Raw genomic sequence first — 27,408 nt, forward strand, 5'->3', positions numbered from 1 at the left:
TGTAGGTACTTAACGAATATTTATTCAGTTGTTTGCAGACTAAAGAGTAATAACAATTAATCACTCCCTTTTTTGCATTAATGTGGTTATAAAATGCTTTCATATGCAGTATATCATTGGATCCATAAAACAAGACCAAGCTGGGGGACACTGAGATTTTATATATGTTAAAACTGAGGCTCACAGAGGTTGTAACCTGCCCAAAGTCATACATGGAAGTTCTGTAGTAGAGTCCAAGCTTCTAGTTGTGGTATGGACTTGCTATTATTAGTGGCAGGATTGTTAAACCTAAGCAAGGTAAGGGGCACCTAGGTGGTACAGTGAATAAAGCATCAGAGCTGGAGTTAGGAAGGCTTATCTTCATGGATTCAAATCTGGGCCTATCCACTTACTAGCTGTGTAACCCTGGACAAGTCACCTAACCCTGTTTGCTTAGTTTCCTCATTTGTAAGGTGAACTAGAGAAGGAAATGGCCAACCATTCTAGTATCTTTGCCAAGAAAATTCCAAATGGGGTCACAAAGCATCGGACATGGCTGAAAATGACAATGAAAAGACAAGCTAGGTGAGTATTACAAAAAATACCAAGACAATAAAAAGGATTCAACACGCAGGTTCAAAAAATTAACTGCCTAAATGCAGGATAAATGACATTACTAGGCAATAAAATTTCAGGTGAAAAAAAAAAAAGACCTGTAGATTTTAGCAAACTTCCCACTTCTTAAGGGAAGTCAATAATACAATAGGATGATCAAAAAAAGCTAGATCAGGCCACTTTAATAGAATTAATGGCCCTTAGAGTACAGGAGGACTGTCACTACTATTGTTCGGAGCTGGTTAAACCACATCTTACGTATTTTGATAGGTTTTGGGGTACGATATTCCTAGAAGGATACTGAGGAGTTAACACATGTCCAAGGGAGAACCACCAAGGCGGTGAAGGACCTCAAACTCATGTCATACAGGTCTGAGCTGGAGAGGCTGTATGGTGCAGGGAAAAGAGAATGGACTGGGTTTGGATCTCAGACCTGCTATGTTCTACCTGTGCTATCCTAGGCAAGTCACTGAGCCTCTGTGCCTCAGTTTCCTCACTTGTATTGTGAAGGGTTTGAATTAGCTGACTTCTAGAGTGTCCCACCCAAATCTAAAACTATAACCCTATGATTATGTGGAGATGGGGGAAAAGTCTAACTGTGTAGAGAGGGTATGAGAGGTGGTTAGATTTGTTTTACTTGACAGAAGGCAGATGTAGAAATAGCACTTGGAAGAAATACTAACTTTCTTTCCCTCTTGGGAATGACTTTCAGTTTTGTAGGGGTAGAATAAAAAATCAGAGATGGAATTGATGCTAAAGATAGAGGAATCGTTAGGAGAGCTCTAAGCAATTTTAAATGAATTCAAGTATAGTAGCCTCTTGGATAAAGCACATCCAGGGGCTGGAAGAACTCCCCAGTATGACTTTGTTTGAAATATTTTTAAATGAGTATAGTGGGACTATATGTTTTACATATTTTAATATTTTATATTTTAATCCAATCATTACATTTTAAATTAATTTAATTTAGTATTTACCATTTTTAATGAGTATAGTGGGACAAGTATAGGTGGGACTAAATGATCCTTGATCTCCTTTCCAAATCTGTGCTTCAGAAAACCATTTGGGGAACAAAAAGAACAACAAGAAAGTGCTTGAGGCACACGGTATAATATTTACAAATGACTGACAAAATAGAAATACTAACTTTCTTTCCCTCTTGGGAATGACTTTCAGTTTGGTAAAGGTAGAATAAAAAATCAGAGATGGAACTGATATTAAAGATAGAGGAGGAGGAGGTGTTAAGAGAGCCCCACACAATTTTAAATGAATTCAAGTCTCTTAGCCTCCTGGATAAAGCACATCCAGGGGCTGGAAGAACTCCCCAGTGTGGCTGTTGAATCACTGTTGGAAACTTTGAGGAATCAGGGAGAGCAGGGAAAGCTGTCTAAAGGCTCAGGAGATGGGCAGTATCCTCCAAAGGCTAAGAACATGTCAATTCCAGGAAAAATTCTATGATGATTATCAGATGGCTGTCTTGAAAGGACCAAGAAAGGGAAGCAAGGATCCCCAGGAGTCAGTGTAAACTGGCTAATGAGCCTAACCACATTTTCTTTTTGGATGGAGTCAACAAGGGAATGGCACACATAGGAGACATTTGAATTTCAGTAAGGCATTTGGGTGGCTTAAATGCCATAAAGGATCTGGAAAATCAGGAATCAGGAAAGCCTGAGTTCAAATCTGGCCTCAGACACTTACTAGCTGTGTGACCCTGAGCAAAGCATTTCCACAGTTTCCTCATTTCCTCATCTGTAAAATGAGCTAAAGAAGGAAATGGCAAACAATTCCTGTATCTTTTCCATGAAAATCCCAAATTGGAGAGAATCAGACATGACTGAAAAACAAAAGAACACAAAAAAAGATATTTTGGGCAAAAATCTTTTAGGATAAAAATTTTTTTGTGGAGAAGACAAGACACGTTAGCTGAATGATAATATGAATTTGTAGTCGGTTGAATAACTGAACAAAGAGAGTAGTGATTAATGGATTGATGTCAATCTGGAGAAAGCTTTCTAATACTCTGTCCTCAGCCCTGTTATTGTCAACATTTTAGTGAATGAATTAGATGAAGATATATTTGGGAGGCTTCCAGTAAGGATGAAGAAAGATATAAAAGGTTATAGTTGAATCTTGCTCCCCCCTAAGACTCTCCATTGAACATGATAAAGGGCACCAGATGAAGTAATAGTCAATAAAACCAAAAGGAAATCCTAGTAAATAGACTCTTTGATCCAGTCCAAGATCCAAGAGAAGGCTAGAAACCTGTGGGAACTCTGATCAGGGGTGCTTTGGGGGCCCCCAAAGTCTACCTGATACTTGGGTAAATGTAGCCAGGTATGGACTTGGGAGAAACACAGTAAGTTTACCTACCCCAGGAAGGACTGGGATGTTGGCCAACTGGAGATACAGGAAAACTCAGGGAGGATATCTGGCTTCAAGGGCCATCTCCTAACTGCTGGAGTGAGGGGCACTTAGGGATTGGATGACATCTGACAACAGAAGCTGAAGGATGTTTTGACAGCTGCTTTTAGAAGTCCCAGAGTTCATCATGGCTATATCCATTTCAAACTCGTGGTAAGGATAAAACTAACATCACAGATTCATATCTAGGCCAACTAAAACAAGCAAGCTCTACCAACAACAATTATTCAGTAGCTATCATTTCTATAGCACTTACATTAAACAATCAGTTATTGGAGAGAGTTTTTTCCCCCTTTTTCCTATTTTAAAATCCCAGTCTTTCAAGACCTTTAACCTTGCCCCAAAATTCACCCCATTGATACCAATATTTCTTAAATTGTAGATCTTAAATCCCATATGGGGTCTCATAACTGAATGACTAATTTATAAGTAAATGTTTGATTTATAAGCCTATTTTATATACCCATATAGCCAGGGCTGTGTAAAAATTTCTCAGGTGAAAAGGGGTTTGTGAGTGGAAAAGGTTTAAGAAACCCTGACATAGACCATTTTATTTCTTATTGCCCTTATAAAGAAAATCTAATTTTGGTGAAATCTAAGCTCACCGTATTCTTGTCAGGTAGGTCTGGCTGATCAAGGCCATGTTTCCCAGTCCCTCATTAGAACAGCCCTGCCTCTTATTACAATACTAATTCTCACATTATTTGTTAGCTAATCAGAGTTGATTTCTACCCTCAGGAACACTCATTCTTCCAAGGGTACATAAGCATTGAGTGGGCTCCATGAGGGGGTCTTTGGCATTTGAAACTGACTTCTGAAGTGATTGCCTTGGTAAGTGGAGAGAATGAGGGCATATATAAGAGATATTATGAAGCTAGATAAGGTAAAATTTGGCAAATGCTTGGTTGTGCAGGGTGGGCAAAAGTCAATAATCAAAAGATGAGCCCATGATTGAGCCTGAGTAACAGGAAGGACACACACACACACACACACACACACCCTGGACAGAAACAGCGAAGTTTAGAAGGGAGGTTAGGTTTTAGGGGAAGAAAAGTTCTGCTTCAGACCTATTGAGTCTGTAGGGGAATTTTAAAATTTGTAATGCCTGATTAATGATGCTGTCCTAGAGCTCAGAAAAGTTTTGGGCTGTAAGGCAGAAATCATTTTTCACAGGAGCAGCTAGGTAGTGGACAATGAACTGGCCCTGGAGTCAGGAGTTCAAATCCAGCCCTACACACTTACTAGAAGTGTGATTACAGGGAAGTCACTTAATTGCAAATGCCCCCTCCCCAAATCATCTGCACAGAGAAACGAGTGAGATGACAACCCAGGCCAAAGTCTTGGGGGAGGGATATATTCTACCATTAATAAATATGCCATGGATATGAAAATCAAGCAAAGGAGACTGACAAAGGATCTTATGGAGAACAAAGTCAAGAAAATGCATAAAGGTGAAAGTACCCAAGAGCAGAAAGTGCTCACTTGAGTCAAATATTGCAAGGACTTTCAAGGATGAGTGTTGAGAAAAGATCATATTAGATTTGATAACTTAGACAGAGAAAAGGCTCATGAAGTTTAAAGTCAGATTGTGAAGACTTCAGAAGAGAGTGAAAAGATACCATCAAGAAGATCATGTGATGATCAATTGTGTGGACTTGATCCTTTTCAATAATGAAGTGATTCAAGGCAATTCCAATATTATGATGGAAAGAGCCATCTATAGCCAGAAAGAGAACTTTAATGGAGACTGAATGTGGATCAAACCATAGTATTTTTACCTTTTTTTTTTTTAATCATTGTTGTTTCCTTGATTTTTTTCTCATGTTATTTTTTTCCCCCTTTTGATTTAACTTTTTTTGTACAACATGATGAATATGGACATATGTTTAAAAGAACAGCACATGTTTAACTTATCTTGGATTTCTTGCTGTCTAGGAAAGGTGGGGAGAGAGGGAGAAAAAATCTGGAACGCAAGTTTTTGCAAAGGTGAATGCTAAAAACTATTTTTGCATGTATTTGGAAAAATAAAATATTATTTAAGAAAAAAAGAATGCAGAGAGAGTAGATAAGGCAGCTAGTTTGGATATCTTTTCAAAGAGCTTATTTGAGAATGGGAGGAGAGATAGGAAACCTGTTGGCAGAGAGTAAGGTCTAATGATTTTTTTAAAGGATGGGGGAAACTTGGGCATATTTGTAGGCAGCAGAGAAGGAAGCAGTAGATAAAGAGAATTGATTATTAGAAAGGGGATGATGGGACCAAAATGCCAGAGAAGATAGCAAGGGGAGGTTGAGCACATATAAAAAGGTTAGCCTTGGCAAGGAGAAAGACCACTTTTTCATCAGAGACTGGAATAAAAAGGGAGATGAAGTTGGGGAATGTGAGATGGTGAGAATGAAGGAGTTTGCAACAAATATTCTCAATTTTTAAAAATAAAGTATCAGGTAGTCCTCATCAGAGACATTTTGGGTGGTCTGAGAAGAGAGGAGGTGGTTTGAAACAGCTATTGTGATAAGTGGGGTAGAGAACCACTTAGGGAAGAGAACTGCCTTGTTTCAGTAAGGGTCCAGTTGAGATTTTTGTTATTTAGTCCTTTCAGTTGTGTCTTTGTGATCCCATTTTTTTTTTCATGGCAAAAAAAAATTACCAGAGTAATTTGCCATTTCCTTCTCCAGGCCATTTTACAAATGAGTAAACTGAGGCAAATAGGGTAAGGTGATTTGCCCAGAGTCACACAGCTCATAAATGCATGAGGACATATTTGAACTCAGGAAAAGGAATCTTTCTGACTCTGGACCTGACGCTCTAGCCACCTCACTGCTTGCTTTCCAGCTGAGACTACAAAACTTAAATTTACATGGACTCAAAGAGTCAGTTCAGTTTTATAACTCCTTTAACCTCCCTTCAGCTACATATGAGTAACAGTGGAGGAGAGATGTTGAGAGTAATCCAGAGTTGGCATTTGACAAGACACAAGTGGCAAAGGACCAAGGTGGTAAGGGTCGGAGAGTACAGAATGGTAATTCTGTAGAGAGCAGAGAATTGAACTGGTTCACCAAGGGATTCCGCTTGGGAAGGGAGAAGATTGTAGTCTGAGCAGGGGTGATGATCTGGGAAAATATCAACAGGTAGAGAAATTGGAGGTCATGGCAAAGAGGAAGGTTTAGAAATATTGGAGGGCAGAGAGACAGATGAAATGATAAAAGACTAGCAAAGAGATCTTGGCGTTCTTGAAACTCTGGAAGTGTAACATAACAAGAAGTGATAGCAAGATCAAGGGTAAGGCCATCCCAATGTGTAACTGAGGAGCAGATTGAGTTAAGGAACTAGAAAGCTAAGGTATGTGAGCTAACATCAGTCTATATACTGAAGTTTCTTAGTATAAGGAGTGGAGAGGGAACCATGAAACAGACACTGAATTCAATCACTGATTCTGCGATCCTTTATCCAAAGACTTCACGAAAAGTGGCAGAATACATCACAGAAATAGTAATAACAAAAAGCGGCAGAATACATCACAGAAATAGTAATAAAGGCCACTCAACCACTGATTCTGCAATCCTTTATCCAAAGACTTCATGAAAAGCGGCAGAATACATCACAGAAATAGTAATAAAGGCCACTCAACCACTGATTCTGCGATCCTTTATCCAAAGACTTCACAAAAAATGGCAGAATACATCACAGAAATAGCAATAAAAGCCACTCAACCACTGATTCTGCGATCATTTATCCAAAGACTTCATGAAAAACAGCAGAATACATCACAGAAATAATAATAAAAGCCACTCAACCACCGATTCTGTGATCTTTTATCCAAAGACTTCATGAAAAACGGCAGAATACATCACAGAAATAGTAATAAAGGCCACTCAACCACTGATTCTGTGATCCTTTATCCAAAGACTTCACGAAAAGCGGCAGAATACATCATAGAAATAGTAATAAAAGCCACGCAACCACCGATTCTGCAATCGTTTATCAAAAGACTTCATGAAAAACGGCAGAATACATCACAGAAATAGTAATAAAAGCCACTCAATCACTGATTCTGTGGATCTTTTCTCTCTTGACTTCATGAAAAATGGCAGAATAATAATCATAGAAATAGAATTAGTAATAATTTAATTTAAATAACCTACCATTTAGGGAGCACTTAAATTGTTTTCTTCATTATACTACCAATGGTAGTCGTTGTTTTAGAGCACACAAAGCAAAACTACAAGGAAATCTGGAAGCCGTGAAGCTCCCCCAGTGACAGGACTGCGGGCATTAACAATCAGCGGCAGCCCATCTGACCCAGTCCCCTCACACGGATGTAGGTGAGAGTCCTGTCTTATACCATTTATTCAGCATAGTCACACCAAGAGAACTTAGGCATTTATGATAATCCTCAACATGTTCTTCAATCATAGTGGGCGATGTACATCATGGGGAAAAAAGTCATGAAACTGTTGGCAACCTAATTAAGTGCTGAGTGCTGGGGATGGGGATAAGGGGGAAAGATGAGCAAATATGGGCTCGAGTTCAGAGCTAGTGCCAGTGCCAGCGATGGATGCACTACAGGGCGACAGAGGCCTGAGGCTGCATCACACATGTTATAGGGAAAGGCTAATGTGCATTTTTTATCGGCTTTTCTGGGGAAGGTCAGAGTGACTGGCCAAGGAGGAGAAGGCCAAAGGAAGAAGGCCAAACATTTGTTCTGAGTCTGGGAGTAAGCTCTGGATCCAAGGTGTGGGCTCAGAGAAGCCCTAGCTTATCAGACTAATACAACATACGTCACATTCAAATTTTCTGAGCAAACTTCCCCTGCAGAAATTCAGAGAAGGGAAACCCTTGCCCAGCGTGGATGCTACCCTTTGGAAAGCCCCTCGGCCGGCCCATAAGGCACCATTAGCTCTTCCATGGAGTCTCCGAGTCCTCACCTGTGGTTCCTTCAGGTATCTCCACCTGGGCTGCAGTCTGATCTTCATGTTCCTGCTCATCCACTAAGGGAGCTGTTACATCTGGAAGGCACCAAGAGTCAGCTTTAAGGGGTGCCGGGATGCCGACAGGCTCCCCCTTGCCATGGGTGGGTGGGAGGGAGACAGAGCAGAGGCGACGAGATCACATGCAAAAACAATGCAAAAAAGCCACAAGCTAGCCGGAGGCCTAAACTCGTCAGGAAGGAAGCGCGCGGTATTCTGGCCATGCAATGGCAGCAATGGAAACCAGGGACAGCCAACCATCCAAGCCTATACACGGGGTCCCACATCCACCGGGTGGTCTAAGACAACTTAAAGCAAGTGTGTTGAAGATGACGCTTAGTGACTGTCTATACATGGAGTCCCACATCCACTGGGCAGTCCGAGACAACCTAAAGAAGGTGTGTTGAAGATGATGCTTAATGACTGTCTTTTCCCTGGTGTGGTGTGGGAACCTCCTTTTGGAGGAATATTTAACCACAGAGAGGGGCAGTTCTCTGTGTGGCACAGTATGGGCAGGCTTACATTTCTCAGCATAGGTTACAGAAAAAAATAGCTGAGGTTTAAGAGTTAGTGCCAGTCCTCTTGTGGAGATGGAGCTGATGAATGCTCCCCACACTGCCTGCCAATTGGAAATTCATTTCTTGATGCCCATTCCCCATTCCCCCGCATCTGAAAGACTCTGTGATGTTCGGAGCCCTTTTACACAAAGGCAGAGAATTGTCAGCCTTTGAAAGTTTTCCAAGTTTGGATGCCTAGGAATTCCGTGTTAATTATCAAGCCTCCCAAATGAAGCTCTGAGCTTCCAAAGAGTGATCTTGTTTCCCTATGTCCTTGCTGCTGGAGAAGGAAAAGGCAAACCACTCCAGGGGCTTTTCCAAGAAAACCCCAAATTGGGTCATGAAGAGTCACTTGCCACTGAAATGTCCTTGCTAGCCTTGGGCCCGGGTCAGAACTCTGAGTATCTGTGAGGATAAAGGGCCATCTTCCACTTCTCAGAATTCCATAAGATGCAGAAAACTCTTGGGCTTCTGGGAATGAGCTGGTTTAAATTTAATTTTTTGCTGGCATTTTGGATGTGACATTAACCTGATGCTGAAGGCTTGCAGAAGGCAAGAAGCTGAGATCCAAGATGAGCCTTAAGGGACAATGGACAATGAGCAACCATCACTGCTGATATTCTTGGGGAGCCTATTGATCTTGGTAATGTCTTGAGAAAAAACAGGAAGCATCTTATATTTGTCCTGAGACATCTTGGGGTACTAAGTTCCAAACATGTCACTCTGACAAGACTGAGCTCCTTGAGGGCAAGGAGGATGAGAGATGGTTTAATTTGCAGGCAGCTCAGATGGTACAAAGAGTGGAACTAGAAAGACCCGAGTTCCAATCCTCCCACAAACACTGACTAGTTGCTGTCTGACCCTCGGCAAATCACAACCTTTTAGTCTCAGTTTCCTCTCCTGTAAAATGGGAGTAATAGCAGTACTTAACCTCTCATAGTTGATGTGAGGGTCAAATGAGATTGCTTGTGCATTGCATTTTGCCTTAGAGATTTTTGCTTTAACCATTAGCCTAGACCTTAGCTCAAATAAAGCAGCCATATAAAAGGGGAGCTATGATATAAGTGGGAAGTAAGCTGGGCTTTAAAGCAGGAGACCAGATTCAAACTCTGGCTCTGACACTTGCTAACTATGTGGTCATCAGAAAATGATTTCACCCCCTCTCAGCCTCAGTTTCTTTATCTTTAAAATGGGAGCAATAATTCATATACTATCTACTTCATGGAGTCATTGTGAGAAAAGCACTTTGTAAAGCTCAAAGAGCTAAAGAATGGAATATGTATTATATTTTCTTTATGTCATATTTCAGTTATGATATTTGGTATCCATGAGAAAACCAGGTGGCCCAGGAGATAGAGTATGAGGCCTGGAGTATCAAGATGATCTGAGTTGAAATCTGCCCTCAGACATTTACCCTTGGCAAGTCATTTAATACTGGAGAAAAATGGCAAACCACTCCAGTATCTTTGTCAAGAAAACCTCATGGTCAATATTGGTGTGTGATGGTCTATCGGGTCACAAAGAGTTGGACACAACTGACTGAATGAAGAACAAAGAGTTACCAAAGGGTTTGAAGTTTAATCAACATAGAACAGAAATCCCTTCTAGAATATCCTTGATGAGTATTTCCCGATTCATTGTTCTCTAGTGTTGAGAACACAGTAGATGTTCAATAAATGCTTTCCCAATAAATCCCAAGAGAATCTTGAAGAGGTGATGAAGTTCTTCCATTGGACAATGGGAAGGAAGTCAAGGCAGCCAACCTTCCCCCAGATGAGATACATTTTGAGATATGTTTTTTCTGGCTCAGTTTTCAAGGCCTGAAGGGAATACTGGAGCAGCAGTTTATGACTGATCTGAACCATCCCAGAGAGAAAAGAATATGATTAATATGGACAAAGCTGATCTGAGAATCTAACACATAAGATGCTTTACAGGACCCAAAAGTCCTTAGTCTAAGAAGCTAGAGGTCGAGGCTACGATTGGGCACAGAGCTCAAGGAGCGGCAGACCCAGATCAGATGATGAAACAATGTGGAAAAGGAAAAAAGGGTGGGTCCAACTTTACAGAAAGAAGCACTTCCAAAAAGCTCTGCCTCCAAAGCTAAGAGACTGCAGCCCTTGTAATGAGTCCTGGTGAATGGAGGAGAGGCTCCTCCTATCTCAGGGCCCATCCCTTGAAAGCTAAAAAAGCATCCCTCTGTTCCAGGAGTACAAGGAATATATGGGCATTTGGTCAAAGAAAGATGAAATGGATTGGTTGTAAACATTGCAAAATAAAGGCAGGGAGCATGGCCAAGCACTGGATGAAGGGAGCAAGGAAAGAAGCAAGTCCCCACCTTCTGTAGTTGGAGTGCTCTTAGCAGAAGTTGTAGAGACCTGTTCATCCGATCCATCATCAGCTGGGATGTGTGGAGAATATCCTGTAACATACACGAGGAAGCCTTCAGAATGACTGCCCCTCTTCCTGCCTAAGCCACGAGGACCTTCTGCGGGTGTGTGTGTGTAGATTTTAGAATCTGACAATTACCCCACATCTCAAGCAGAAGAGATGCTGAAATACAATACAACCCTGAAAAAGAAACCTCCAGCTATGATGCTGCAGAACTCACCTGTAAATGCTGCAGCCTGCTAGCAGCATGTCTGAGAAAAGGTAAGGGATTCTGAGAGCTAGGGAGGGCAGCCAGAGCAATCAGAAGATTCGTTCAATGTATCATACTGGGCTTCTGTTCTCACTTCCTATTCCAAAGCTAAATGTACAAGTAAAAACTTCTGCCTTAGTTAATGGTCCAAGTCCACTTATTTACTGAACCTGGCTCTCTACATTTAAAGTAAAAGTGGGTACAAAAATATGTCTTCATTTTGCTAATAGTCCAAGCTTCTCATTTTATAGATGAGAAACCTGAAGATGATAATTAGTGAGCAGTTAGCTTAGGTGGACAAAATCTTAAGAGGATTTGGGGGCCTTAAAGTAGTATATGAGTGCTTCTCAAACTTTTTCCATTATTTTAAACAAAACTTTGGAAGATCCTTTGTAGTAAAATTTTCTAAAATTAATTTTTTAATGGCCATTAACAAATAATGTAAAATTCACTAGGGTGATTCCACATTTCTTTGAAGCACCATTTGAGAAATACAAGGCTATGTAAATGTCAGCTGTCATTATTATTATTATTGTTATTGCTACTGTTGTCATTACTGTTTTTATAAATTCTCTAGGCAATGATCTTCTTGGAGTTTCCTTACAGGAAGTTTTCTTACAATAATGAAATTAGAGGCCTAATAAAAATGATTATCTTGGTTTTTTTAAATGGAGTTCAGATAGAAAGTCTGGGAACAAGTCACTATCCTGATAGAAATTTGATGTCTGTAGTCTACTGTTCTGATTGATCAATTGCTTTTTGTTAACTGAACAACAGAACTGGAATTAGACTCATTTTTTTGTAAGCTTACTAAAAGCAGCCTAGGGACCACTCCAGCAGCAGAAAAGAATACAGGCAGGAGAGGTACTATATCCTGTCTTCATATGGCTTTGATTCTAGTAGGTCTCTATGGGGCAGCAAGATAGAGGGGAGTGCTGGACCTGGAGTCAGGAAGACATTAACTAGCTAAGTGACCTTGGAAAGTTACTCCCTCTAAAGCATTGTCTGCCTCGGTTTCCTCATCAATAAAATAATCTGGAGAAGGAACACCAAACCATTCCAGTATCCATATCCCAAAAGGTGCCTCGGTTTCCTCATCAATAAAATAATCTGGAGAAGGAACACCAAACCATTCCAGTATCCATATCCCAAAAGGTGTCACAAAGAGTCACACACAACCAAGCAACGCTAGATCCTCTATATTTTATTCCTTGAAGTTTGGAATTAATGGAGCCATCTATATTGTAATGATATTGCACTAAAAGGCATTACCTAAATTCTAAATAAAGCAGAAGTTCTTACTTTAATAAAATAGTAGCTTTAAGAATAGCAGGCTAAACACAAACTCAACACCCAAATTTGCAAATAACCACAAAGCCTCTGCTTTATATTTTAGTTCATTTAATTAATGGAAGGCTGATAAGCAGAAGAAATGAAAATAGTTGGTTCCTTTTCCTGAAAAGTGACAGCTACTCTTATTCAGGGTGTATTTCTTAAACATATTAAATTTATATTTAGCCTTCTGTTTTCTTTAAGTCTGAATTCTCCATACTTTCTTTCAATGGAGGACCATTAAGTGTGAAAAATGTTTTGGTATACTTGTTAAAGAGTGTCTAAGTGAATACAATCTGTTAGCATTTTCACCCCTACTTTCAGGGACCTTTTAAAGGCAAGTAATATATATATATATATATATATATATATATATATATATATATATATATATTATTGGAATTGTTTTTTAAATATTTGGTAGAATTCTTTTGTAAATCCAAATGGTCCTGGAGATTTTTTTCTTATGGAGTGCATTAATGGCTTGTTAAGGTTCTTTTTCTATTTTTTTTTTTTTTAGAAATACAAATGTAGTAAGGATTCCTTTATTGTTTAAGTTGAACTAGATGCAACCTAAGTTACTTCTCTTTTTTTATTTATTTTTTTTTATTTAATAGCCTTTTATTTACAGGATATATGCATGGGTAACTTTACAGCATTAACAATTGCCAAACCTCTTGTTCCAATTTTTCACCTCTTACTCCCCCCCCCCCCCTAGATGGCAGGATGACCAGTAGATGTTAAATATATTAAAATATAAATTAGATACACAATAAGTATACATGATAAGGTTCTTTTTCTAATATGGAACTATTTAAAATAAGTTATGTCAGGTTCACTGAAGACATATTGAAATTACCCCACTTGAATGTTTCATCTCCCTACCACTGTGAATCAGCATCAACAGCTTCATCTAGGTAGCAGTGGACTCACCAAGCACCCCAGTCCCAAGCTAATCAAGGTTGTAAAAGGAAAACATTTAATTGAATGAATGCTCACTGCACAGAGAACTCTGCACTAGAACTGTGTCAACAAACAAAGTAATTGGAAGACATGATTCTCTGTTCTTAAGAATTTTCCCATCTGATGGGGAGAAACAAGAAACACACATAGACACATTGAGACAACCAAAACATTAGCACTAGTATATATTATTCACATCTGTGGGAACTTATCTCTATATAATACATAATACAGATTTGACTGCATGTGGGAGTTCTGGGGATCAGGTGCTGAGGTATCTGTCTGGAAAGGCAGAAAGCACCTGATCCTGAAGGGATGAGAAGAGGAGGAAACAAGATAAAGAGTAGGAAGAAGCATGGCAATGAGTCTAGAGGGTAAGGGGTTCAGGAGATGAAATTTTGATATATGAAGACAGGGATGATGGAAAGGAGACCCAAATAAGTGGGCGTGCTCTGTATATGTGTGTGTGTGTGTGTGTGTGTGTGTGTGTGTATGTATGGACTAAACATAACTTTAGGCTTGAGTGATACTTAAAGCTAAGCAATTAATCTCTCATAGTTTGCTTATTTATTAACATATAGACTCAATGTATTTGGAGGAAAAGATTCACATATAAATGCTCAAGGAATAATAGGAAGCTACCATGATTGCTAACCTCTGATCTAGACCAATTTCCTTATTTAAAAATGGGGAAACTGGGGTCCATAGAGGGAAAACAGCTTTCTAAGGTTACCTGGCAACACAAAGATACTTGATAATATCATCCTGTCTCATTAATGCAGTTATGCTTTTTACAAACCTATTGGTCAGCCCTGAAGCTGATGCCTCAGATTAGTCACTAGACATCTCAGACTGAAGGTCCCTCATTGTCAGTTTTGAAGTAAATGCAATAAAGGATGAAGTGTTTTAAACTTCATCCTCCTTTCTTCTATGGCTCCAAGTTGTGCATCCCCTGGGTAACCCACCATGTTATGGGTATTCTGAGAAAGGATGCTAAAACTATTCTCTGAATTCACTTCTGGTCTTTCCTTTATGTAGGCTCAGTTTTGCTTCTTTCAGATACGGTCTTTACTTGCTCCTTTCACTGAAACCCTGCATGAGTGGTTCTCAAACTTTTTGGTCTAAGGACCTCTTGACATTCTTAAAAATTAATGAAGCTCCCCAAAGAGCTTTTGTTTATACAGGTTATATAGAAGTATGAAGAAAGCGGCTCAAAACAGCTCAGTCAATTGCTAAGTCTACATATTCCAAAATAGTAAACACTACAAATCAGGGCTTGACTTGTTTTGTGAACTATTTAAACTTAGGAAAGTGATGGAAAAAATGATATTATGCACATTAAACTTAAAGTGTGTCAAAATTATTCAGATTAAACCTAAAGTGTGGCAAAATCCCCTCTCCCCCTCAACTACATAGTAAACATTTACCAACATACTCTCAATAGTTATAATGATTATATTAGAAATTAGAACTAATAAATTTTAAACTGTTTATTCATTTAAAATAACAATAAACCCACGCTACAAGTCAATACAAATAACATTTTAATGAAAATTATTTTCCAAAACAAAAAAAAATTAGTGAAAAGAGGGGCATTATTTTACATATTTTTGAAAATCTTTTTTAATGTTTGACTTTATAGAAAAAAGGTAGATTTTCACATATCTACTTATACATTCAGTCTGTTGTGATATAAGTTATTTTGGTTGCATATGAAGAAAATCTGTCCTCATTAAGATATGTCTTTGGAAAACGTAGGAATATTTCAATAGGCAAATGTTTTAGTATTACAAAAATAGTTTTGACCTTAAAGACCCCTTTTAAAAGGGTTTTGGGACCCCACAGACCACATTTTGAGGATCACTATCCTAGAACATAGTTTCCTCCTCATCATTTAAGAGTTCTGTAACCTGTACAAGTAAAATCAATGCAGTCAACATTAGAAGGAAAGCAGAAAACTGGGGAAAACAATTTATAGGCAATTTTTCAGATAAAGGTTTCATATCTCAAATATATAGAGAAGTTTGTCAAATTTGTAAGAATATGAATCATTTCCCAATCGATAAATGGTCAAAGGATATGAACAAGTATTTTTTTGGATGATGAAATCAAAGTTATATATAGTCATATGAAATAATGCTTCAAATCATTATTGGTTAGGGAAATATAAATTAAAACAACTTGAAATGTTATCTAATACCAATCAGTTTGGCAAAAATGAGAGAAGAGAAAAATGACAAATCTTGGACAAAATGTTGGAAAATTGGAATTCTAATACACTGTTAGTAGAACTAATCCAGCCATTTTGTAGAGCAATCTGGAATTATGCCCAAAGAGTTTTAAAACTATGTATATTTTTTGATCCAGCAATACCACCATCAGGTCTGTTTCCTAAAATGATTAGGGAAAAAGGGAAAGAATCTACATGCTCTAAAATATTTATAGTAGCTCTCTTTGTGGTTAGCAAAGAATTGGAAATTGAAGGAATATCCATCAACTAGGAAATGTCTAAACAAGGTGTGGTATGTGATTGTGACAGACACTTCTTTGCTATTAGAAATAATGAGCTGGTTCATTTTAGAAAAGACTTGCATAAATAATGAAAAATGAAGTGATCAGAATCAAAAGAATAATATATACAGTAGTAGCAGTATTATGTTACATAGTAATTATATAGAATATAAAAATGTATTCTATGTAATATAAAAATAGAATAATATAGTATTATTCAATGAATAAATTTTAAATGATTAAGCTATTTATAAGTATTACAAATATTTAGATAAATTACAAAGGACCTATGAAGGAAGATTTATCTTCAGAGAAAGAACTGATAAACAGAAGTATGTATAGTATGGTTTCATATATATATATATATATATATATATGTATGTATGTGTGTATGGAAATATATCTCTATATTATATGCCTATATAGCTATATTACCTACACACAAGTGTGTGTGTGTGTGTGTGTGTGTGTGTGTGTGTATGTGTGTGTGTGTGTGTGTGTGTGTGTGTGAGAGAGAGAGAGAGAGAGAGAGAGAGAAATGGTAGTCACCTTTAGAACAGAATGGGGTGGGAGAAAAAAAATTTTTTAAGTGCACAACAGAGAATGAAAGGAAACTCAGAAGGTAACACAGAAAAGCAGGGTAGTTTTGAAAATGATGTATAGTATTTATAACATAGTTTTCTGAAAAAAGTAAACTGTGAAATGAGAATTCATGGTTTCATATTATACCTTCTTTCTATGTTGTGTTGTATAAATAGAAAATTTTTCTGTCTTTTTGTATTTAAAGTTAAAATGAATTAAAAAAATTTAAAAAATATTTTTGAATCTTGGATGCCCCCTATCTGAGAAATCATTCACTTTTCAGTTAACCTTCACTGCCCATTACTCTGACCCATAGATATCTAGATACCTACCTCCTTAGTACTCTTCAGTAACTGCTCTTTTTTCTACATTATACATGACTTTATGTTAGAATTCACAGGATCATATATGTAGAGTTACAAAATACCTAAAAGTGATTTAGTTCAACTGATGAGGACCCCAAGGCCTACAGAAATGAAATGTCTTGCCCAGGGCCACAATGGCAAGTAATCAGGAGGACTGGGATTGGAATCCAGGTTGTTTGAGTCCAAACCATTACTCTTTGCATGGGGAAATTCTTTTCTATAGATTAAACCTCTCCCCCTGCTTGGTAGAGGCTGTAAGTCATTAATTGCTAGAATGCTTTTCCCGCTCCCGCTCTGTCACATTGCTTCTCAGCCTTCTCCAAATCAGGGTACCAGCTCCACCCCTCAGAGGTGCCCTTGGTGCCCCTGCCCTTGTGTGCCTACAGTACCCCCTTCTCCAAGCTCCTCTTTGTGCTATCTGGGGATCAGGTGCTGAGGTATCTGCCTGGAAAGGAAGAAAGCACCTGATCCTGAAGAGATGAGAAAGTAAATTCTCTAAGGACTGTCCTTTATATTTGTTTCTCCAATGTTCAGCCCAATGTCTGGTACATACTAAGTGCTTAATAAATGCCCCTTCGTTTCTTTATTCATTTCCTTAATTGGTTCCAGCACATCAGCCTTGGGCTAGTCTTTCGCTGAGGAATCGAAGATCTTAAAGAGATGCTTAAGCTTTAAGCACATACACTACATGCTGACCATTGGACTAAGCCCTGGGTATGCAAACGAAAAAAAGCAAAAATGGTCCCTTCCCCTCAAGTGGCTCACAATCTAATGGGGGAGAGAATATGCGAACAATGATGGACAACCATGAGAGGAACAAGGTAAACTGAAGATGGTCCCAGGGGGAAGGCACCAGTATTAAGGAGGACTGGGAGAGGTATCTGATCTCCCAGACTTTGGGCTATAAACGTTAATGAATGATGAAAATAGGAAAGCAGGCTGTTGTTGTCTTAGGCCCTAGGCAGAGGTTCTCTCTGAAGCAGATCTTTTTTTTGGTCAGGTTGAGACATCAAGAAGGTCATTCTCTTACTCTGGTTTTACTTGAAAAAAACAAACAAGCTTTGAGGTTTTGAAATTTAAAATTCGTTGTCAGGAAACCAAATTTAAAGGATGTATTTCTCTTCCACTGGTATCACTTGCCCAAATCTTCCAGTTAGTTAGCCCCAGCCTTGGTCCAAGTCCGTTTTCAGGCAGAATACTAATTATAAGTAACCTAGAAATAACTGCCTGATGTTCACACTGGATGGAGGATGGGAAAGGAGGGGGAGATGGACTATACAATGGTGGAAATGGGCCTATTTTCAAAGCCAAAATCTTCATGGATGAAAACTCATTGTGAGGAAAGCCTTTACCAAGTAAAAGATCTATAAAAAGATCTAAGGAATACCATCATTCATTGTTGGTTCTGGGGCTCTCTAACACTTCCTTCAAGTTTCAGCTAAGTGTCCTCCTTCTGAGATTATCTTTAATTGACCACTTATGGTTATGAGTATTTTTGAGATTTATTGGGAAAATGCTACTTTTTTATTTTAGTATTTCGTTATATAGCTCTTTTCCTTGAACTAAAAATTAAGCCAATGATTTTTAAGATTATGGACAAAAATTTAAATTGTTATTACTACTATTATTACATCCTAACTTCCAAGGGAGATAGCTTGTAGAGTAGCTTCCAAGGTATCATGCTCTAGTCACAGGACTTTACCCCTAAACAACAGGCAGCATATTTGAAGGTCTGTCCAAGAATATCTCCCTTTCCACTTGCACAGTGGCTAAAATTCCCCTTTTGAAATGCAAACATTTATCTTACCTAGAAAGGTAACATTAATAACACATTCACTAAATCAGGGTTCTTAATCTTTTTGTGTGTGGTATGGGTTCTTTTTTTACCTATTGATGACTCCTCAGCATATATATATATATATATATATATATATATATATATATTTTTTTTTTTTTTTTAAATCTGTAATTGAAAAGACTGGGGAAATTTTTTTGTAGCAATTTTCTCTGATAAAGGCCTCATCAGAAAACTGAGTCAAATTTATATGAATCTGAGATATTTCCCAATTGATAATGGTAAAAAGATATGGTAAAAGCAGATGAACAGGCAGTTTTCAGATTAAAAAAATAAAAGATATACATAGTCATAAAAATACTCTAAATAACTGATTAGAAAATGCAAATTAAGACAATTCCGAGATACCATTTTACAGCTATCACATTGGTTAATATAACAGAAAAAGAAAATTTAAAATGTTGAAAGGGATGTGGGAAAATGAGACACCCATTGTTGGTGCAGTTGTGAACTGATCCAACCATTGTGGAAAGCAATTTAGAATTAGGCCCAAAGGGCTACAAAAACTGTGCATACTCTTTGACCTAACAATACCACTACTATTTGTATCCCAAAGAGAAAAAAAGGAAAAGGACCTATATGTACAAAAATATTTTTATAGGTGACAAAAAATTGGGAATTGATGAGATGCCCATCAACTGGGGAATGGCTGAACAAATTATGACATGTAATTTTGATGAAAATGTGCTATGATGAAATGAGGAGAAGACTTATATGAATAATACAAAATAAAATGAACAGAATCATGTGAACACTATACAAAGTAACAGTATTATTATATACTGATCAACTGACTGACAATTATTCTCAGCAATACAAAGATGTAAGACAATTCTTTAGGACCTATGATGAAAAATGCTGTCTACCAAATGCAGATCAAAGCATGCTGGGTTTTTTAGTTCTTAAAATTTTTCTTTTTTTTTTTTTTAACATGACTAAAACAGGAAAAGGTTTGCACTACAGCACACATATATCCTTTATCAAATGCTTGCCAACTTGGGAGGGATAAGAGACAGAAGGATAAGAGAGAATTTGGAAGCAAAAACTGTAAAAAATTAAGGTTAAATTGTTTTTAAAATATAATTGGGGAAAATATTAAATTTCTGAAAAAATCACATTTGAAGGAAATGTTATTATCATTCAAGTTTATTGGGGCCTGAAATACGTCTCCATTTCCATTTCACCCTTCAAACAAAAAAGAATCCAAAAAAGAAAAATATTCCTTCTATAAACTTCATGTTATTTTATATAAATTCTCAGTTTCCTCCTGTGCATAGCAAAGATTTAGTAAAGCCTGAGCAGCATTTATCTTGCAAGTTACAACTCAGGGCAACTAAAAAAAAAAAACTCACATTGGCAAAATAAACTCTCCCTGAAGAGCTCTAGGAGGGTCTTTCCCATGAAGGTCAGGTGAAGGTGAATCCTGAAATCTTTGAGAGAAATCCTCTAAGAATCAGCCTACTTCAACTGTAACACTTTCTTTATTCAAGCTTCTCTCATTTCCTTGCTCCTAGAGCAGCTTTCTCTGACCAAGCTGGGGAAAAGAAGTTTTTTGTTTTGTTTTTTTCTCAAAGCCCTAATAAATACTACTTATTTCTTTCCTCTTTCATGATGTCAGCTCCCATTGAGCAGAGAACAAGGTACTAACAGGTTCAAGGCACGACTGACTGCCCCAGTAAATCTTGTGTCCTCTAGGAAGCCTTATTTGAATAAGCACAAAAAAGACTGCTTAATTTCCAGGCTATTACCTCCGTTCTCTTCTTGGTCTTTACCATCATCAATTATCTGAAGTACTCCATTCAATAAAATAGCACCAGAAGGGAAAAGTAAGTTTTCCCCTTCTCTTTTCTACTTAAATACATATGATATATTATTAGGAAAATATTTTATAATAAGCACAAGCAAGGATTTTTATCTCAGGTACTGCCTTCTGAGGAGGGTCAAAACCAATCAAGGTCATAAGAACTGCCTTTTCAGTGAAATTAGTTCTGTGTAGCAGAACTCGACTCCCTTGGGTCAACTGGGAAGGAAATAGTTCTTGGTCTAGGTTGGGCCTCTGGAGAGGGCGTTTGGGGTGGGAGGAAGTAGCAAAGAGTGTGTTTTGCTGTGAGAAACAAAAACTGGCAAAACTCATTTGTCTGGAATTACTAAATAGGGAAGGATGGAAGGCCAGATTAAAATAATGACACATCTAAAATACAATCCATCTCTGACCCTTTGGGATTAATATGACAGGAAATAAAGGAAAGCACTATGCCTTGGAGGGTGCTGAAAACTAATTACCAGAGAAAGAAACAGGAGCCAATGGGTAGGTCTCCTAGTTTTTTATACTTTCCAATACATACAGAAAGTCCAGGTGAAGACCTAAAGGAGCCCATTTTAAGAATAATAATAACTACCATATAGCGCTTTAAAGTTTGGCACCACAGTACCACAGGTAATCGTCAAGTTTACAATGAAGAAACCACGTCTCAGAGATTAAATTTAGGATATTAGGATATCAAATGATAAGTGTCAAAGGTGGGACTTGAAATTAGGTTTTCCTGACTCTAAGGATATCTCTATTCTGACCATAAAGAGATAAGAAACATTTAGAATTATCATATGATATCTTACATGTTAGAGGCTATAAGAGAGAGACTTAGAAAAACGAATACCTCTGGTCAAGTTCTATGTTTAATGTTAGACTGGGAATACATACTGTTTCATTCTTAATATCCGCATCTCTGGCGGCTGTTGCTGGCACACTGATGGCTGTTGCTGACACTTAATGCTTGGTGATTGACTGAGTGGCCAAATAAATGCTGGCCTTGTAAGTTAGGCAATCTCTCAGTGCTTTGGGCCACTTTATAGGACTAAGCTGCAAAGCAGATTCCAACCTGCATTGGTAGAGAAGAGTCCTCAGTCGAGAATTCTCTATAGTGATAAAATCACAGTTCTGGTGCAAAATAATTTATAAGCTAGTAATGAAGGCTGCCATCTGCTGGGATTAGAACATAGCATATATTTAATAAATTATTTTTTGAAAGGAGGGTGATAAAAATAACTTATTTTCCTATTTGGCTTAAATAGAGCTCTGTATTCTTTTCAAACCCCATTCCTCAGCTTGGCAAACTTTTTTTTTTAAACAAAAGAAGCCTTAGACCCAGGTTGGAATTATTAATTTAAATTAGAGAGGTTTTACTATACTCAAATTAGGCAGAGATGAAACAGAAGGTTTTTTTTATTACAGTATCAACTATTTTCCTTATTCTACTTATCTCACTTTGAATTAGTCCCTATGAGTCTTCTGAGGTTTCTCTGAAACCATTCCTCTCATCATTTCTTATGGAACAATAGTATTGCATTATATTCATACTGTATTATCATAATTCATGCAGCCATTCCATCATGCAGATCATTTCCTCACTTTCCAGTTCTTTGCCACTACAAAAAGAGCTGCTATAAATATTTTTGAATCTATGGATCCTTTTTCTCTCTAATTTCTTTGGGGTACAGGCCTAGTAGTGGTCTTGCTGGATCAAGGAATATGCAGAGTTTAGTAACTGTTTGCAGCATAGGTCCAAATTGCTTTCCAGAATGGCTGGACCAATTAATTCAGTTCTGCCAACAAGTGCATTTTCTCTTTTTGTCACTTTCACCAATGTGATGGATATGATGAAGAACAGCAACGTGGACATTTGTTACAAGGGTTCTGTGTTTGTTTTTCTTTTTGGTGGCAGTAATGGAAAGAGTAGGTAGAAGGTAAAGGAAGTCAATGCTTATTAATTGGGAAAAACATTAAAACAGAGTGGAAAGGTGAAGGACTTGTGGAGAAGCCAGTCTGAAGGTTTTGATGATTAGAAGGGAGAAGAAAAAGGCAGATAATTTGTGCCACAGGGCCACAAAAATCTGCTTTCTCATTTACTGACCTTTCAAGCCATGCCCCGTGTCATCTTCGGTGTCCTGCAGCAGAGTATAACCGCCTTGAGAAGCCATGTCTTTCCTCTCTCCTCCTATCTGGAATGGTTCTCCAGAATGAATCTGCTGGTTCCCAGCGTGGTCTTCCATCATGTTGAAGCTTGGTCTTTGCTCAGCCATCCTGTTTAGAGAGTTGCCTGGGGAGAGAAAGCAAGGAGGGGAGAAGGTGGAGAAGAGGAAGAAAAAGCAGTCACACCATGAGCCTTCAGAGGTGCCTGAGGAAAACTACCTGCGAGTGTGGACACTTCTAGTGGGGCAGCTGCTCAAGCTTTGCCCCTTGTGGTCGTACCCCTTGTTCTAGACAGCTAAATGTGGAGCTTACTGTATTCTCCCCATACTCTCTTTAAGGCTAATAGGGAATTAGTAGAAACTACCAATAATTTAAGCTAGTGGTCCCCAAAACTCTTAAGACAATGAGGATTCCATTTTTTCTTGTGTAGTAAGACAACAGTATAAATATGTATACATATATTGTATTTAACATATACTTTAACATATTTAACATGTATGGGACTACCTGCCATCTGGGGGAAGGGGTGGGGGGAAGGAGGGGAAAAGTTGGAACAGAAGTTTTTGCAAGGGTCAGTGTTGAAAAATTACCCATGTATATGTTTTGTCAATAAAAAAAACTATTAAAAAAAGAGAATGAGGACTCAAAAATATTTTTAAAAATGTTTTTAGAGACACCTCCTATTAGCATTCATTGACTGAGAAAGTATAGAAGGATAAAACTATATGATAAATTCTGTAATGTTTTAAAATGAGTTTGTGTTTTAATCCCTCACAATAGCCAAAAGAAAGGTCTTATTTGATCCTAAATGGACAGCAAAAAATGTTTCCTGTTTGAAACAACCCAGATTCAAATGCCACTTCTAACATGAATAATCAATCAATTAACAAGCATTTATTAATCACTCACTATGCACCAAACAGTGATATAGACAAAGACAAAGGTATATAAATGCAAAGAATGAAACAGTTCCTGCTTTCAAGGAGTTTATAATCTAATAAGGGATGCAACAGGTACAGGTACAGGTACACACACAAGATACAGATAGAGTAGATGGAGGGGAAGACTTCCATAACTCAGTAAATGATCTCAGAAAATTGTTGAGGCTAAAAAAATTCATTAGCCAGTGGTCAAGATGATAAACTTTTCTAAAGATAGTTAGGTGCTCTTCATAACAGAGACACAATCTACCAAGGGGTCCATACTTTTCATCAAATAACCAAAGTTACTTCCATGCCATAGTAAAAGTACTAAAAGAGGGTCATATTTTTACATAGTTCGTTTTTTTTCTCTTCATTTTGTTAGTTCAGTTCTATCAGTTCAGTATCTATATTAATATAAAGTATTGATATTTCCCCTAATGTCATGTGTTATTTCCTACATATTAAAAGACAAAGGTCCTATCAGTATCTTACATTACATAATATAATCATAGTAAATCCACCTTTAAAAAATGAGATGAGACCGGAAAGTTACATTATTCATAGCTGAGGATTATGAGGGAATTGATGAAAGGATATAATAGAGGAATTTTAAAAGACAAAGATATGCAATTTTGATTATGTAAAACTGAAAGTGCTATTGCACAAACAAAATCAATGCAGCAAAAATGATAAGATATAGACTGGGAATTTTTTTTTGCATTAAATATCTCTGTTAAAACTGACATTAAAAACTTATAGGGATTGACACTGAATTTACAACTTTAGGAGATATCTACCAAAAAAGTGTGCTAAAAGGCATATGCTGGAACAGCTAGGTGAGCCAGAAGTCAGGAACATACATCTTCTTGAGTTCAAATTTGGCGTCAGATACTTATTAGCTATGACCCTGGACAGTTAACCCTGTTTGCCTCAGTTGTCAAATGAGCTGGAGAATGAATGAAAAATAGCAAACTACTCCAGTATCTCTGCCAAGAAAACCCCAAATGGAAAGAGTTAGACATGACTGAAACAACTGAACAACAGTAACAACAACAAAGGATATGATGTTGGGAAAGACTGAATGCAAAAGGAAAAGGGGACAGTAGAAGATGAGATGGATAGTGTTTTGGAAAGAGTTTGGCCAGACTTTGAGAGATAGTGGAGGGTAGATGACTCAATGATCCATGGAGTCATGAAGAATCAGACATAAGTGAATGAACAACAACAAAGAATTTGAAGTTTTCTTCTTTTAATTGTAATTGTAAGAGATATCTTTTGCTTTTTTCTACCTTTATATATAAATATATTACTCTTCAACCCACTTCACTATCTATTTAGAAAGTCAATCTTTATGACAAAAGTTTTTTTAAAAGGAAGATAAAGGGAAAACTCCCCTTACCACTTCAATAAAACCAAAATATCAGCAAAATTTGGAAGGACATTCAATTTCATATCAATAAAAAGAAGAAAATGGATTTTTAAAATTCCCTCTTTGGAGACAATCCTGGACTCAAGAAGATCTGAGTTCAAATCCTGCCTTTGAAATTTACTAGCAAGTCACTTAACCTTTCAACCTTGCTTTCCTCATTTGTAAAATGAAGTAGTTGGGCTCAATGGATCTTTTTCAGATTAAAATCTATGATTAGCCAGGATGCTTAGAACTCTTTAAGCATTACCACTGAAAATTTCTAGGAGAACAATAAACAGCAATTTCCCAAAACTTTTAATCTTAACAAAAACTGAAATGGAGACTATTAAATGTGCCGGTCTGCATCAGCCACCTGAACATTTCAGTCTCAGATTGTAAAGAAGACAAGATTTTCTGTGCTTCCTCTATAATAAGCTACAACTTGATTTGGGTGAATGAAACCATTCTGCAACAATAAATTTTTTTTTGATCACCACACAAGATAACAAATTACATGGATACTACAGGATTGTTGTTGTAATATGGAAAAATAGGCAAAGGGTTTTTAGATGAATAAAATTTGAAACAAATAGGAAAACTGGAGCAGATGGCTTTCATTAGACAGACACAACTCCCCATAGTTTAATGCATAATACCATCAGATGGGGTTCAGGTTTAAAAATGAACCTTGATTCTATCTCAGTCAAATGGCTGAGATTGATCAGTGGGGCTCCCTTAGCTTTTCAGTATCTAACCACAACAAGTTGGTGGAGACCAGAAATATATGCCTATTTTCTAAAATGTAAGTGACATATGACATAATAAAAAACGGGGTATGCTACTAAAGAGGGAAGCTTGATGGAAAACATAGAAAGCTAGTCAGAGAAACTTGAGGTCAACTGTTTCTGACACACACTAGTTGCACAACCATAAGCAAGTTGCTTAACAGTCAACTGACTGAATTGTAGTATATTTCCTTCACCAACTCATTTTACTGATGAGGAAACAGAAGCAAACTGAGTGAAGTGACTGAAGCCAGGTCTGAACCCAACTCTTGTGGGTTGCCTTCAGACTTCTTAGAGCAGGCTGACTCTATCCTAGCAGCTTTATACTATTTGGCCCTCAGGATGCTTGTTAGGTGAGTCTGTGTGTTGGGCCCAAGGCCAGCTTGATGCTTGACTTAGACCAGGTCCTTTCATCCAAGCTCTTAGGAGAGCAAAGTCACTATGAGCTATGAGCTCTGTATGTGCCATCAAAGTGAGTTCACTGTCCAGGGTGCTGAGAAAAAACTATAGAAGGGAGAGAGAATGGGGGAGATGGCACGAGACCTGACAATCAGGCTTCCCCTTCTTGCTAAGAGTCTTTCATCTTGGAGCCCAGTAAATTGGAAAGAACTTAAGATATAAAGCTTGAGGATCTGTGTTCATGTTCTGGCTTATTTTGTTACTAACTTTACAACTTTGAGTCTGAAGCTTATTTTTTTCATGTGCAAACAGGGATGTGGATATTTCTCCAGCCTATCTCATTAAGTTGTGGCAAAGATCAAATGAGAATGTATGTAAAGTGGTTTTTAACCATAATACAAATACAAATATGAGCTCAGCAGGAGCCGTCACCAGTTACAGTGACTTTTGTCTTGTTGGACTCCAGTGACTAGAGGAGAGAGGGAGGCCCAATTCATGTGAAAATGAGGACATTACCCCTGTGATGCCATTGGTTTTCTTCAAGAATAAAGGATGCACAACAGTATTGCTAATTTAAAGTTTTATTGAGATAGCTATAGCTTAATGTGTTATATTGAAACGTCATTATATGCATGTACAAATATTTATAGTTTTTGAGATCACCTTTATTTCCCAAGATTTCCCTTCTCCCTTACCCTGTCCCAGACAACCATCCTATATAACAGAAAAAAAGAAAAAAAGGGGAAAATGCAGCAAAAGTAATCAATATATCAATAAGTCTGACATTATATGTAGTTTTCCATGTTCACAATCCTCTAACTTTACAAAGCAGCAAGGATTCCCATCTCTCTCTTTTGTGGTCAAGCATTAACCATTGAGAAATGGTTTTTGATCTTATATCTTTAATTGAGTTTCCTAGATATCTTGGATATCAGAAGTAAATAATATATAGTTTTTCCTCCCAATGGACCACTTCTTTTCTTTAACCTAGTTGTATTTTGTTCATAATTTAAAAAAAATTTCTTGTAATTGAAATTATTTATCTCTTGTAATTGTCTCTATAGAGGCGATTCTAGGCAAGTCACTTAACCCTATTTGCCTTAATCCCTTGAAGGAAATGACAAACCACTCCATATC

General features: G+C 37.6%; 1 protein-coding gene across 19 annotated transcripts in view; it reads right to left on the reverse strand.

The window, feature by feature from the left end:
• Positions 1-27,408, reverse strand: part of MAPT (microtubule associated protein tau) — a 156,065-nt gene that overhangs the window by 67,948 nt on the left and 60,709 nt on the right. For 12 of the 19 annotated variants that reach the window (XR_004233836.1, XM_031965950.1, XM_031965953.1 and 9 more), the window contains exons 2-4: positions 22,698-22,883; positions 10,876-10,959; positions 7,939-8,019 (exon numbers count right to left, since the gene is read on the reverse strand). Coding sequence is in view for 18 of the 19 variants with exons in the window: in XM_031965950.1 (XP_031821810.1) it covers positions 7,939-8,019; positions 10,876-10,959; positions 22,698-22,883 (351 nt within the window). In the remaining variant the exon portion in view is untranslated. The remainder of the gene's footprint in view (positions 1-7,938; positions 8,020-10,875; positions 10,960-22,697; positions 22,884-27,408) is intronic. The other 7 variants (XM_031965962.1, XM_031965949.1, XM_031965958.1 and 4 more) reach the window with 2 other exon arrangements.

Source organism: Sarcophilus harrisii, chromosome 4, assembly GCF_902635505.1.
Source record: "Sarcophilus harrisii chromosome 4, mSarHar1.11, whole genome shotgun sequence".
In the NCBI taxonomy this organism is placed as follows: domain Eukaryota; kingdom Metazoa; phylum Chordata; class Mammalia; order Dasyuromorphia; family Dasyuridae; genus Sarcophilus; species Sarcophilus harrisii.